Raw genomic sequence first — 12,570 nt, 5'->3', positions numbered from 1 at the left:
CACCAGCCGCAGACGCAGAGTATGGCGGTGGAGGCGACGGCAGGAGGAGGAGGGGATAGGTTTCCGCAGTGGAGCGTGGAGGAGACGAAGGAGATGATAGGGATAAGGGCAGAGCTTGATCAGACGTTCATGGAAACTAAGAGGAACAAACTTTTGTGGGAAGTTGTCTCCAACAAGATGAGGGATAAGGGTTTTCTTCGCAGCCCTGAACAGTGCAAGTGCAAGTGGAAGAACCTCTTCACTCGCTTCAAGGTTTCTTCTTCTATATTCTATCTTTCTTTCTTTTTTTGCATATGCACAACGATATATATATTAATCTGAAATGGGTTTTTCTACTTGAGATAGCAAAGGAATTGTATAGTTTATAATTTGATGATCTCTTATACCTAGATTTAGGTTTTTATATTTGATGATCCACTCTTTACACTTGGCGAGGTCGTGCATGGAACCCTTTTTCGTTATCGGCTTGATGATGATATTTATAAGTTATATAGCTTTCTAAATATATATATATATATATATATATATATATATGGCTGTATTATATATGTTATCTGGGTTCGTGTTATGGCTATCAACTAGGGATGTGAGACGATGGAGCCGGAGATGGCGAGGCAGCAATTCCCGTTCTATGATGATATGCAAGTGATTTTCACATCAAGAATGCAGAGAATGTTATGGGCAGAAGCCGAAGGAGGAGGAGGGGGAGTAGGAACTAGTGGCAAGAAGAAAGCCAGCTCAGAGCAGTTTTCCTCGGACGAGGAAGATGAGAATGTAAACGAAGAGATGGTGAGTGAGGAACTGATAGGAGATGTAATCAGCAGAAACCCGAAAAAGCAAAATCCGAGGAAGAACGTTCAAAAGAAGCGAAAGGGCGGTCTCAGTAGTGGCAGTAGTTATGGTAATATGGGTATGAGGGAGGTGTTGGAAGAGTTTGTGAGGCAACAACTGAGAATGGAGAGGGAATGGAGAGAGGCGTGGGAGGCGAGAGAGAAGGAGAGAGCGGAGAAGGAGGAAGAGTGGAGGAGGAAGATGGAGGATCTCGAGAAGGAGAGGTTGGCCATGGAGCGAATGTGGCGAGAGAAAGAGGAGCAGCGACGTGCGAGGGAGGAAGCGAGGGCCGAGAAGAGGGATGCCCTTATCAATGCTTTGCTCTCCAAATTCACAAGAGAAGGTTCTCTCTGATTTAGAGCTCTAAAATGATTTGATCATTTTTTGTTTCTCTTCATTAGAAAACGAGGACCAAATCATTTAATTTAAACCGAGTTCCGATGATTATGGACATAGGACAGTTGAAGAAGATAAAAAGGATAACAACATTTAGCTTCAATATTATCATTAGAGGAAAATGGATGCCTTTCTAAAATGACTTGGTCACCAAGGTTCCCTCTCTCTCTATTTCTTTAACTTAGTTTTTTTTTTTTTTTGTGGGTTAAAGCTTCTGATCTTTAAGGTTAGAATCCAACACGCAAATGTCATCAAAGGACATTTAATTTTTACCTGTTTATAGTAGGAGTTACTTGGATGAGTTATATAGATACGTGGATTTAAGTTATGATCAAATAATATATATATTTTTTTATTATGATGATGTCTTTGTAATAATAATTAAGTTGATTAGTTTTACTTGCCTTGTTACTGTTTTCTTTAGTTGGTCTCAAATTTTTCGAGGGTTCTGTACTAAAAAACTGTATTTTAAAATTGTAATTTATAATAAGCATTTGATCAAAATTAAAATTTTAATTTTTTTCTTTTTTTTAAACTATGAATAATACTGTAATAGATAAAAAAACATATAAAAATCTAATGAAAGATGTAATAAAATATATACAAAACTAATGTATTTGGAATTTTGGATGATATTTTAAAAACTAATTTTGAATTGAGACGTTTTTTAAATTTTGTTACTATTTTATTTTATACATACAAACTGTATCTATTGGTTTACTTTCTTAATTAATATAAATAGTCCATCTTTTTTTTTTGTATTTTTGTCATCTGATATGTATTGTGGGGGAAAAAGGTCTATCGTAATATTTTAAACCAATATTAGTTGTCTTTTTGAAAGAAAAAATTGACATTTTTTTCCCAAAATATTGTATACACACACACACACACACGCATCTTTATCCTAAAATCAATGGTTAACTTTTTAATAAACAAAAAAAAACACCCCGAAAATTCTGGGTGTTATCCGTCGTATAGACCTTATAGCCGGTCCTGTGGCTGTATGTAACTACGTTACCGCTTTCAAGAACTAATGTCTTTAAGATATCATGAAAATTCATGCAAATATTATATGTATTCGTTTTTCTTTTGGGTTTATGAATGCGGTCGGGCAAAGATGAGAAACCCTATAGAGCTGTTGATATATATATATATATGCATGTGAATATCTTTTCATCAAAAAAATCTTTTCATTATTATTTTTTGGACATAATTGTTTTGCCATTATCTAAAGAAATCTTTCGATCATCGAGGATATCGAATTCTGTCCGATGTTGGGAGGGGATAAGTGGCAGACATAGTGATCTTTCTCCCACATATAGATTATATTTATTTTTGGTACAACTTTATATTGTGATATATGATATCCTTTTTTGATAAATGTGATATATGATATCTTACAATGATTATATCGACATGTATATACTTGTTATATATTTTTTTTTTGTAATATCATATAGTATTTGGATAATGATCATGTAAAACTTGTAATAGTCCATACAGTTGGTTTTAATTTTATTATATTTTGTTTTTTTTATGAAATGTGATTTTTTTTGTCATCTTAAACATTCACAAACAATATAATATATAATAACAACGTAACTATAAAAAAAAATTACCAAGGAAATAGATAAACTACATCTTCTTTTGAATATGATTGATTGACGAAAAAAAATCAAATATAAAATTGTTTTCATGCAAATTCTAAAATACTTGTCCCACAAATTCTATTATGATCGTCAATATTGATGGGCGATGAAATGGTTTTTGAATTAAATTACAAGCCAATGAAAGTTTAAATGGCAGTAAATATTTCTAACTTCTGGAAGTGGGAGAGCATAAATTGTTAAATTGCAGACCGTCTTTAATTAAAGGGGGAAGATTACAAATATGTCACACGACACAATCCCCTTCTGGTTCCAAAAGCCCCAACTTGTCTCATTGATGAACCATGGCCAATGAAATCGATCCGCTTATTTTGATTCGTTTTATGTTTCTTTTGGATACTTTGACCTCCAGATATTATTTTCCAACTTTAGATTTTCAATGACCTTCATTTACTATTATTATTATTATTATTATACTATTGTATTTTCTCTTTAATCGGTCAAGATCCTTTTTTAATCCTTCTACTCAGTCTAAATTTATATTTTAAAGATACACACACATACATGTGTATATATATACACACGTATCAATGCTTATTGTTATATGATTAAAATTCTATAAGAACTAATTAATGCATAAAAAACAATGAAATGTATGGTCATCTTTTGTTGGGCAATGAAATGAATGGTAAATGCTACGAAACAATTTCAGAAGCCGACAGATTTAGAATTAATTTATTCATAGAGGATAGAGCCAACTGATTCGCTGACTTTTTGGTCCTTTTATTTCCCCCTCCCAAAAGTCAACAGGTTAAGATCGGTTAATTACGACCGAGAAAATAAATACACAAAAGAACATACCCCCATTTATCGTGAGATTAGTTAATTACGATGATTTTTTGTATGGGACTTTTAAACAAGTAAATAATTCATGATTTAAATTGATTAGTGTTTGCAAAAAAAAAAAAAAGAGAGAATAAAAAGGTCCGCGTGAAGTGTTTCTTTTCAAATTTAAAAGTTACAGGGTAAATAATAAATATAGAAGAACATTCAATATTATTGAAAAATATAAAAGATTTTAATTTATATACAATTTAGATATTAGTGTGTTTTCTATTTAAATTGAATTCCGTCAAAATCGCCTCTATCTTTTTTGGATGTATGCTCTCAAGTCTCAACCCCTTATAAGTTAAGTAATTGGATACCTGAACGACAACAGATTCCGAATCTCGAAAATAAAAAACCGTTAACGAACTCAAAATCAATTTTGACCGATTATTATAACCCAACAATAGGGGATGTAGCTCAGATGGTAGAGCGCTCGCTTAGCATGCGAGAGGTACGGGGATCGATACCCCGCATCTCCATCTTTGATTTTTTCTTATATAATATTCCTTTGCCGTGTGCGCGTCCGTAAAGCAGGCTGGTCCGACCCAACCCGACTCATTTCGATATTCGATATAAGAATCTTTTAGCCCATTTTAACTCAATCCGTTTTTCAACGAGTCAAAAATATATCAATCTCAATCCATATCGTCTTAACCCACGAATCAAACGAGATAATTATATTTAAAATATAATAAAAATTTAAAAATTTTAAACAAAACAAATTAAATATATAATAAAAATATTTAAAATTATACAAAAATATTATAAATTAATTTTTTTTTCTGATCCACGAGTCAGTCCGTGGACTCGCCGAGGTGATTCGCCACGAGTCCGACTCATGACGAACTGATTTATTTGACCCAATTTTTTAGGCTTAAATATTCTGAATCCGGTTCGAAAAAATATAGACTGACTCGCCGAGACAGCATGCGAGGCGTAGTTTTACGTTCCTAGTGCTCGTGCTCCATGTAGAGGAGTGGTTATTTGTAGATTAAAACGGCATTCATCCACCTACGAACCTCACGCAGTATACATATCCTTATTCTACGTACCCACCCCCAAGGAAGATTCTGCACCTTTTACATTCTCAAATAGCGAGTGTTTCATGAAAATGATACACACATATATATATATATATATATATATATATATATATATATATATGTCATAAAGTAAACCTTGCTGCTGTCCAAAAACGGGATCCGGGCCATGCCTAGAGTCTGTAGCTATGTGATGGCTTTTGTTTCGTACAATAAGATGGACGGGTCATTCTCTCGAGCTTGTGAGATCATGGAATGATTTCGTCCTGGATAAGGGTATTATTGCCCACATAAACCTGTCGCATCTCCTCTCTCCATATCTGCAAATGCATCCAATATAAAAAAAATGTCGAAATCGTCTTTTTTTAAATGCTCTTTAGTAAACATATATAAATAACTTCTTTTATAATATACCGTGTGGCGGAATTCAACCCTGATGTGGGGCACATTCGTCTTGTGGACATCGTTCCCGTCTGGTCCCCTTTTGTAGTAATCTTTACCCATCCAGTGTGACTTTATACAACACACAACAACGCACGAGAGGATGAGTCCATGTTAACAGTAGCTGAAGAATCCTGCATGTGAGCAGAGTTGTGTATGTTTACCTTCTGGGCATGTGAGAAACCTGACTGGTAAACCGAGTTTCGAGCTATCTCACACAGATCACATGAACTCAACTTCCACACCTGCATCCACACCACCGCAAAAAGTCTATCAACATCAACATCGCCTTAATCCCCAGTTTATTTGTTGGAGTCGGCCGCATGAATTCAGAATGAACACAGTCAAAGAGGCTAGAAGACTTACAGAGGCAGCGATGCTGTATTCTTCCAGGAGAGGCTCTTTAGTTAGGTGAATCTGGAGAGGATCGTCCGTTGAGAGGGAAACATTGAGTCCCCTTAGGAAAAACATGGGAAATGGGTTTCGGTGGTAATCCAAAAACAAAGAGTTGTTGCTCAGAGGTGACATTGCCAGACCGATCTATTCGAAACACAGTTCCCGGTTAGATGTTCTCCTTCTCGCATTAAAAATCATTGACTTCCAAGAAAGAGGACCTCAATCAAACCTGTGCAAGGTAGTAGAGATACTGCAGCACGGGAGATTTCCGCAGATTGATTCCATGCGAAATGTTGTGACAGGTGAGAAATGTAGCAGCAAGGTGGTCGATATCACCTGCCTGATATTTGTAAAAGCTTCCAACTTAATACATTATCTGATACAAGAAAAAAAAAGATTTTGATATGCACAAACAAAGTAAACAAACACCTCCCCAGAATGCGGCCGCAGCTTGATTGTTGTTAGGCCCTTTGACTCGCGAAACTGAAGGAAGATAAAAGAGATATCTATAGCTTAAAGAATTTACTATAACACAAAGAAAGTCGAAGAAAGAAGTCGAAGAAATGGCACCTTATTTAACACGTAGAGGTTAGCGTAACAATAATACAGATAGTATGAAAATGCAGGGTTGAAGGCGTTAGTCCACTCGGCTGGAGTGGGCATGTGTTTTGTTGGGCGTCTTTCGGGTTTGCTTTCATCATCCACCAGGTCGAACCCAACCACCTGGAATGCAAATCAAGAGACAGCCATCGGTCAAGCTATGAATATATTGTCAATGAGACACACAGATAAAAGACTCTGTATCGATGTAAACCTGATTCAAGAAAACATGAAGTTGGGGGTGTGAATTGGGATCCACCGTGACTTCAAATAACGGAATGAATATATTGTCAAGGATGTTCTGGAAAGATGTCACTATGCCCATCTCCTTGTACACGTTGTACAGACGTGGAAGCTAGTGGGCAGACAGTAAAATTTAGCTCAGTACATTGTGTGTGTGAGAGAGAGGGTGAGAAAGCAATACAAAACACCAAATTGATGGCAAACCTGAATTAACCAAACAACATTCTCGCTGTATAAATCATTGTTCACAATCCAACTAGCCAGTTGGTCCCACTCACTCATTTTTCTGCCATATATAGAGATTCTGTATTCAGCCATCTGCAGCATTTACAGAAACCATCAGGGCGATCAATACAATCTCCCTTGACAAAGGCTGGTTGACAGAGAAAACAAACAGAAACTCTTACATCTGATCGAAGGATCAAGTCAATGCATCATATTAGCACCACAGAAGTTTACATCAAGCATAAAAAGTCGGGAAGAGGTGTTCTTTTGTTATGTGTTGGTCCTCGTTAATTCATAAGACAACAGCACATACCAGTGTGAGTTATGTGTACAGGTGCTAGTGATGCAAGCTGCTTACCTGATATTTACTAGCTTCAAGGTCCAAAATGACTTGCTTTGTTATCTCGCCAAGAAAACGGCCTGTGTCAAAAGATAAAAAGAAAAAAAAAAGAACCAACAGGTCAAGTTTTGGACTCATCAGTCATTGCCATTATATGCGTGTGCATGACAGTAGCACAAAATATTTATCCATGTCAGGGAAGAGTGACTAAGATAATAATGGTTACCTTGGATGAGATTATCCTGTTTAAGGAAAATCTCCCTTAGCCTACTTTGACCACAAGGATTATACTTAAGATTGAACTTGTCAAAACGATGAAAGGTACTCTTGTCTGCATGAACATCCAAAAGATCGACGTTCAGATCATACCTGGTACAAGAGGAAGAGGATTATGTCTCAAAATTTAATGGTTAAAGGCCGACACATCACAAAGAGGCAGGCTTAATGCATCTCGGCAACAATTACGTGCTCTCTATGGGAGTCATTAAACCGTTTTGCAGACAGATAAATAGGGTGATTTGAAGTAGTATTCTTGGAAATTCTCTGTACAGGAACATATGGATATGCCATTACCCAGTCAAATCCAAGCTCTCAAAAACTTCTTTCAAGGTCAAATACGTCCCATCTCGAAATATTACAACCTGAATAGAGAAGAGCAAGAGAACATAAGTTCCTCAAATTGAAAAAAAAAATTTGTCTAGACTCTTGCCTGGACATATAAGTTATCAGTTACCTCATCGGGTTCTTTCCTGAGCTTTGACTTAATAAACCTTAAAAGGTGTTTCTGGTTCATGCAGGCTGAATGATGAATATGAGTGTCAACCTTCCTGACGTTATAAAAGTCACGATGTGGTGCACTTTTCTGAGCGAGGAATTCTTTATCCGCATTAAGCATTAAATGGAGATTGAATTTCTGAAATCAAGAGAAACGCCATCAACATGTGAAACTTTATAATCAACATTCAGTCGTAGTTGTCTATTCAGAAGCCTCACCTGTTCAAGGAGCACCAAACGACGATGGCATAAAGTTCGAATATTTCCCGCAGCTATGACTTTAAGTATGTAATGCAAGTCGGTGAAAAATGTTGTTGCATCAGCCACATGGAAGAGCTCTTCTTTTGCTGGTAGCAAAGAACAGTGTAGGGCAAAACAAAAGGAGTGAACACAAACTAATTTTGCACCAACGGGACAATGAAGCGTTTAAATTTAGACACTCAGCCCCTTACCATCTTTGTTTGCAAACACATGGACAATGCCATCTTGCATCTCAAAGAAATGCTGTTAAAAAATAAATGTAAGAAAATTTAGATTCACTTTAGTTTGCATTTTGTCCTTCGCAATATTAGCCGTGTAAAGAAGCATTAACTCACATCGGATTTCCCCTGAGGAGTGTATGCGAAAGGCTCTGGATTGGGCTTAGGGGTACTAGGATCAGATATGACTTCTTTTTCCCATGGAGCAACTGATTCTCTGAAGACATACCTTTTCCGCAACTCAAGACATTCTTGAATACATCTATACGATTCAACTTCATCCGGTGTTGGCATCTCTAGCAGAAAATATATGTAAGAGACAATAGAAAAACATTTCCCTCGAACACTAGCTGTCGCTACCCATAAAGTTTCAGCTCCCACGGAGAGTAATGCATTTAATTCAGAGTTTCTTTTCATATTCAAATTCCAAAATATAGTTGATTAGTTGTAAACATGTCAACTAATCAACATGTTTACATACATAAACATGTATGTAAACATGCCATGATTGGTAATGACAGGACACTAGTACTGAAATCCAAGCGATTCTATATATCGCGCACAATAGTTACTGGAATCAAGTGAGACAACCCATAAAAGTGATCAGAGTGGTGGTTAATTACCCATAGGGGAAATGTTAAGACGGACAAAGGATTCTTGCTCTGGCTCTTTACGCAGAATGTCAGCCGCTATAGGATCAGGCTGAACTCCATGCAGGTCACCAGATACACTGTGGGATCGAATCATGCTTGAAGCAGCCATGGTTATTTGTTCTCCATTGTCATTTGCAGCCTACATGCAGATCTTAAGTATAAGCCCAAACACCAACTCCCTGTTTTCCCGCTGAAACGTAAAGACGGACATAAATATCGAATGTTGATTAAAGCAACTCACCGTATCCCCATTGGTGTGCAAATATGAAGCATCCTGAGCAGCACAATCTGTCATATTATCTTCATCGTCTGATTCTTCCACACTCTCAAAGGCACTAGCAACAGGAGATTTTGGAGAAATCGGCCTGATAATAGCTCCAGTTTTCCTGGTAGAATTCGTGTGTCCAGAAGATCTCCCTGGAAGATTACAGGCTATCAGCAATGACAAATCACCTGATGATAATTCATTGCCGATAAAGAAATCTGACGAATACACAAAACGTCGGGTAGTAACAGCATAGAGAAATCAACACATGACCCTTTTTACCACGTTGGTGCCATGACATTCAAAAGATTTTGATGAGTGTCAATTCACTTAAACATGCATTGCATTAAGTAGAAACAAGAAAGTAAACAATGTAGCAGAGTATTACAACACAGTGCATCCCTCCACAAATCCCCATAGACAAACTTTTCAGAGAAGAAAGCCCATGGCAAGAATTGCAAAAGAGGGCAAAACATATTCTACACTGAAATGCTTCGAGTTAGTGTAAGTATCAAAAGCCTTACTAGACATCTGCTTGTGGCTTCTTCCTTGAAGTTCTTTTACATTTCATATACCAAATGAACATAATAACTTCTAGATTCAGACATCATCTCGCAAATGATGACAGAAAAGCAAATATCACTGACATTCCACCGAAAAGCAAAGAATCTTTCCCCACTTTAACATCGTCTATCAAGTCCAAATACCATTTCATAACGACAAGATCAAAATCGAGCAATATCTGGTGCGCAGATTCTCGCATTCACAAAAAAAAAAAAAAAAAACACCACGATTATTTAACCCCCGTTTTAAGCTAAAGCTAAAGCTAAAACCTAATCCGAACAGTGAATACTTGGTATAATCGATCGGAAACTTGCATACCTTCAGATGGCGTCTGAAGTTTCGGCAACCCACGAGGGATTCCGTCCACGATGAAGTTGCCATTGACGGGCCTCTCGTCTCCTCCACCGCCACCGCCGCTGTCGGTTCCACCGGAAAAGTCCGTGACATCGGGAAGCGACGTCGAGCCACGGCGGTAGTAACCGTTACCCATCCTCAGGCCGTTGCTCCGCCGTTCCTTCAGGTGTTGCTGCGGCAAATCTCCTTCGGGAAACTCGCTCTCTCTCTGCCTTTCTCTCTCCCTCTCCATCGCCTTGGCAAACTCAAGCAACTGGTTCAGCGTCTTCCGGTGCATGAAATACGCCGAAACAGCAACGAAGGAAGCCCCGAAGAGAGCCGCCATGGCCAGATGCAATACGCTCGATTCCATGGAGTTGGATCAGAATATCTGCACAAGTGAGAGTGGAGAAGAAGCCACCGAACCCGCTCGTATGAAGTGGAGAAGAAAGAAAGAAGAAAACTTCGTCTTCCCTAGTCTCGATGGATATTTATAGGCCCACCCAGATTCACCACCCCCATCGGACCAAAGGGTGTATCCTCGTTTTCTTTCCCTTTTTTCGGCACTAACATTTTCTTCTCGACATAAATATTTGGACTTTCCGTTGGATTTCTTTACGTATTTAGATTTCTTCCTAATTCGAATTTCATTTTTAAAAAATATTTAGTTTTGATTGTTTTTTTAAATTAGTTTTAATTCATTATAGATTAAAAAATTACATTTTATGAAACTCCGTTTTAATTTCAATGCAGAGAATATCCAAAATATCTTTATTTTTTAAAACTACTTCTTCGAATATCATTCTCAGTATGTAAATCTGTAACCAAAATGATATTATTATGATATACAAATTGGTAATAACGGTAAATTTATAATGATTTTATCAAATAGTGACGAATTGGTGTCCACGGTAAATTTAATTTTATAATAAATGTTATCAACATGTGATTATATTGTTATTTTACTTACATAGTTATATTTAGAGAAAGATACGTATAGAAATTTTTAACAAGTGTAAATTTTGGACAGATTATGGTCCGGGTTCTCTGTGTAGTGGTGTACGTGTACGAGAGATGTATGTGACAGCGACTAAGGAGCGATAAACTTTTTGACGAGGTTCTCTTTTGTGTCGGATTCCCACTAATCGCCTCCATTACTGCATAAAAATCATATCATTGGTATTTATATTCATTTTTTTTTATTATTAGTGTGTTATTTTATATTTTTGTTTACGAATTATTTTTCGATCTCAATTTTCAATATATACAACCAAATTATACGTTTTATATATCATTAAAAAGTTAATTTTAATATCTACGAATAGATACAAGTAGAGAAAATTATAAATGAAACAATATTATTATATCGGTATAACTTTAAAACTGAATTTAAAAATTAAATCCGAATCCACGGTGAACTTGTCTTATTAAAGAAATTATTTCTCGATCTGTACACAGTTGAATGAAACATGTACCTTGTCGGAATATTGGTATTTCAAACTCGTCGAGTTCAACGATAGATTTAAATCACAAAAAGATAAATCGATTTCTATCACAAAACATTGTTTTTTCTTTTACAGATTTTTTTTTATTGTTAAAAGTTAAAACGAGTGGGGAGACAATGACATATCTGACAAAATAAAATATTTAATTAAATCATCCATAATCTCTGCCATCGTATGGTAGATCAATAATACAAAAAATACAACGTACTTGAAGAATGGGACCACGAGAGACAAATAGTCGATATGCATGCTAAATCCTGTACTATATATATCTATAGTCTCTAACGTAAAATTGAAATATTATCCGAAATAAAAAATGGGTACACCTTGCTTTTCATATTTATGGGGTTTAAAATAAACTTTTTCGGACGGTTTCGAACCATGGTTTCCACTGTTGTTACAAGTAAATTAAATCCTATAAACATATGCATGCATTTCGATCGCCATAATAAGAAATGTTAAAAGTTTAAAATCATCCATATATATATACACATTACACACCATATACATGGAAATAAAATCCAGTTGGCTAGAATTGGGAAGAATAGCCAAAGAATATCTCTTAGAATTATCCCATAAAAGCATAGTTTATTACCATAAAATATATTTTTTTAAAAAGATATATACGGCAGGAGAAAACCACACACCACCTATAATATTAAAATTTTAAATAAAAGCCACAAACTTTACAAAAATATTGACACGAGTAAATGAATATATACGAGCCATCATATTGGTAATTAATCAATTGTGTACAAATCAATATGAGGAGCTGAAGCAATACGACGTAAAGTACGAGGTAAGTTTTTTATTTTATTTTATATAAACTAAACAGTTTGTTATTCTTGAGACAATAATTATAGTAACAGATTGTGAAAGCTCGTCATGAATCGTTCATTATTGGTGCTTGGGAATATTCGTGACTGATTTGGCCACGAGTCACTGAGCCCGAGTCAGAGTCGTGTCGTGTCGTGTCTCACTTTTGATAAA

At 36.1% G+C, this 12,570-nt stretch overlaps 2 protein-coding genes and 1 non-coding gene across 5 annotated transcripts in view; 2 read left to right on the top strand and 1 right to left on the bottom strand.

The window, feature by feature from the left end:
• The window catches only part of LOC104823379 (trihelix transcription factor GT-3b), a 2,960-nt gene extending 1,375 nt beyond the window's left edge, over positions 1–1,585 (top strand). The window contains exons 2-3 of one of the 3 annotated variants that reach the window (XM_010554937.1): positions 44–252; positions 583–1,585. In XM_010554937.1, coding sequence (XP_010553239.1) covers positions 44–252; positions 583–1,185 — 812 coding nt within the window. In that variant the 3' untranslated portion in view covers positions 1,186–1,585. Of the gene's footprint in view, positions 1–6; positions 253–582 lie in introns of those variants that run through there. The other 2 variants (XM_010554939.1, XM_010554938.1) reach the window with 2 other exon arrangements.
• A 2,543-nt stretch (positions 1,586–4,128) lies between these two features.
• Positions 4,129–4,201, top strand: TRNAA-AGC. The gene has a single exon. It is a non-coding gene; the product is annotated as a tRNA-Ala (tRNA).
• A 582-nt stretch (positions 4,202–4,783) lies between these two features.
• LOC104823377 (AMP deaminase-like) lies at positions 4,784–10,623 on the bottom strand. The gene is made up of 19 exons (XM_010554936.1): positions 10,061–10,623; positions 9,155–9,330; positions 8,884–9,052; positions 8,378–8,556; positions 8,234–8,285; positions 8,001–8,128; positions 7,741–7,920; positions 7,581–7,648; positions 7,234–7,376; positions 7,026–7,087; positions 6,647–6,760; positions 6,414–6,554; positions 6,170–6,322; positions 6,029–6,082; positions 5,829–5,939; positions 5,570–5,743; positions 5,368–5,448; positions 5,177–5,275; positions 4,784–5,082 (listed from the first exon to the last, which is right to left on the bottom strand). The coding sequence occupies exons 1-19, from the start codon at positions 10,446–10,448 to the stop codon at positions 5,011–5,013; spliced, it is 2,544 nt and encodes an 847-aa protein (XP_010553238.1). The 5' UTR covers positions 10,449–10,623; the 3' UTR covers positions 4,784–5,010.
• Positions 10,624–12,570: the final 1,947 nt, after the last annotated feature.

This window comes from Tarenaya hassleriana, unplaced genomic scaffold, assembly GCF_000463585.1.
Source record: "Tarenaya hassleriana unplaced genomic scaffold, ASM46358v1 Cleome4, whole genome shotgun sequence".
In the NCBI taxonomy this organism is placed as follows: domain Eukaryota; kingdom Viridiplantae; phylum Streptophyta; class Magnoliopsida; order Brassicales; family Cleomaceae; genus Tarenaya; species Tarenaya hassleriana.
This window is presented reverse-complemented; position numbering and strand designations above follow the sequence as displayed.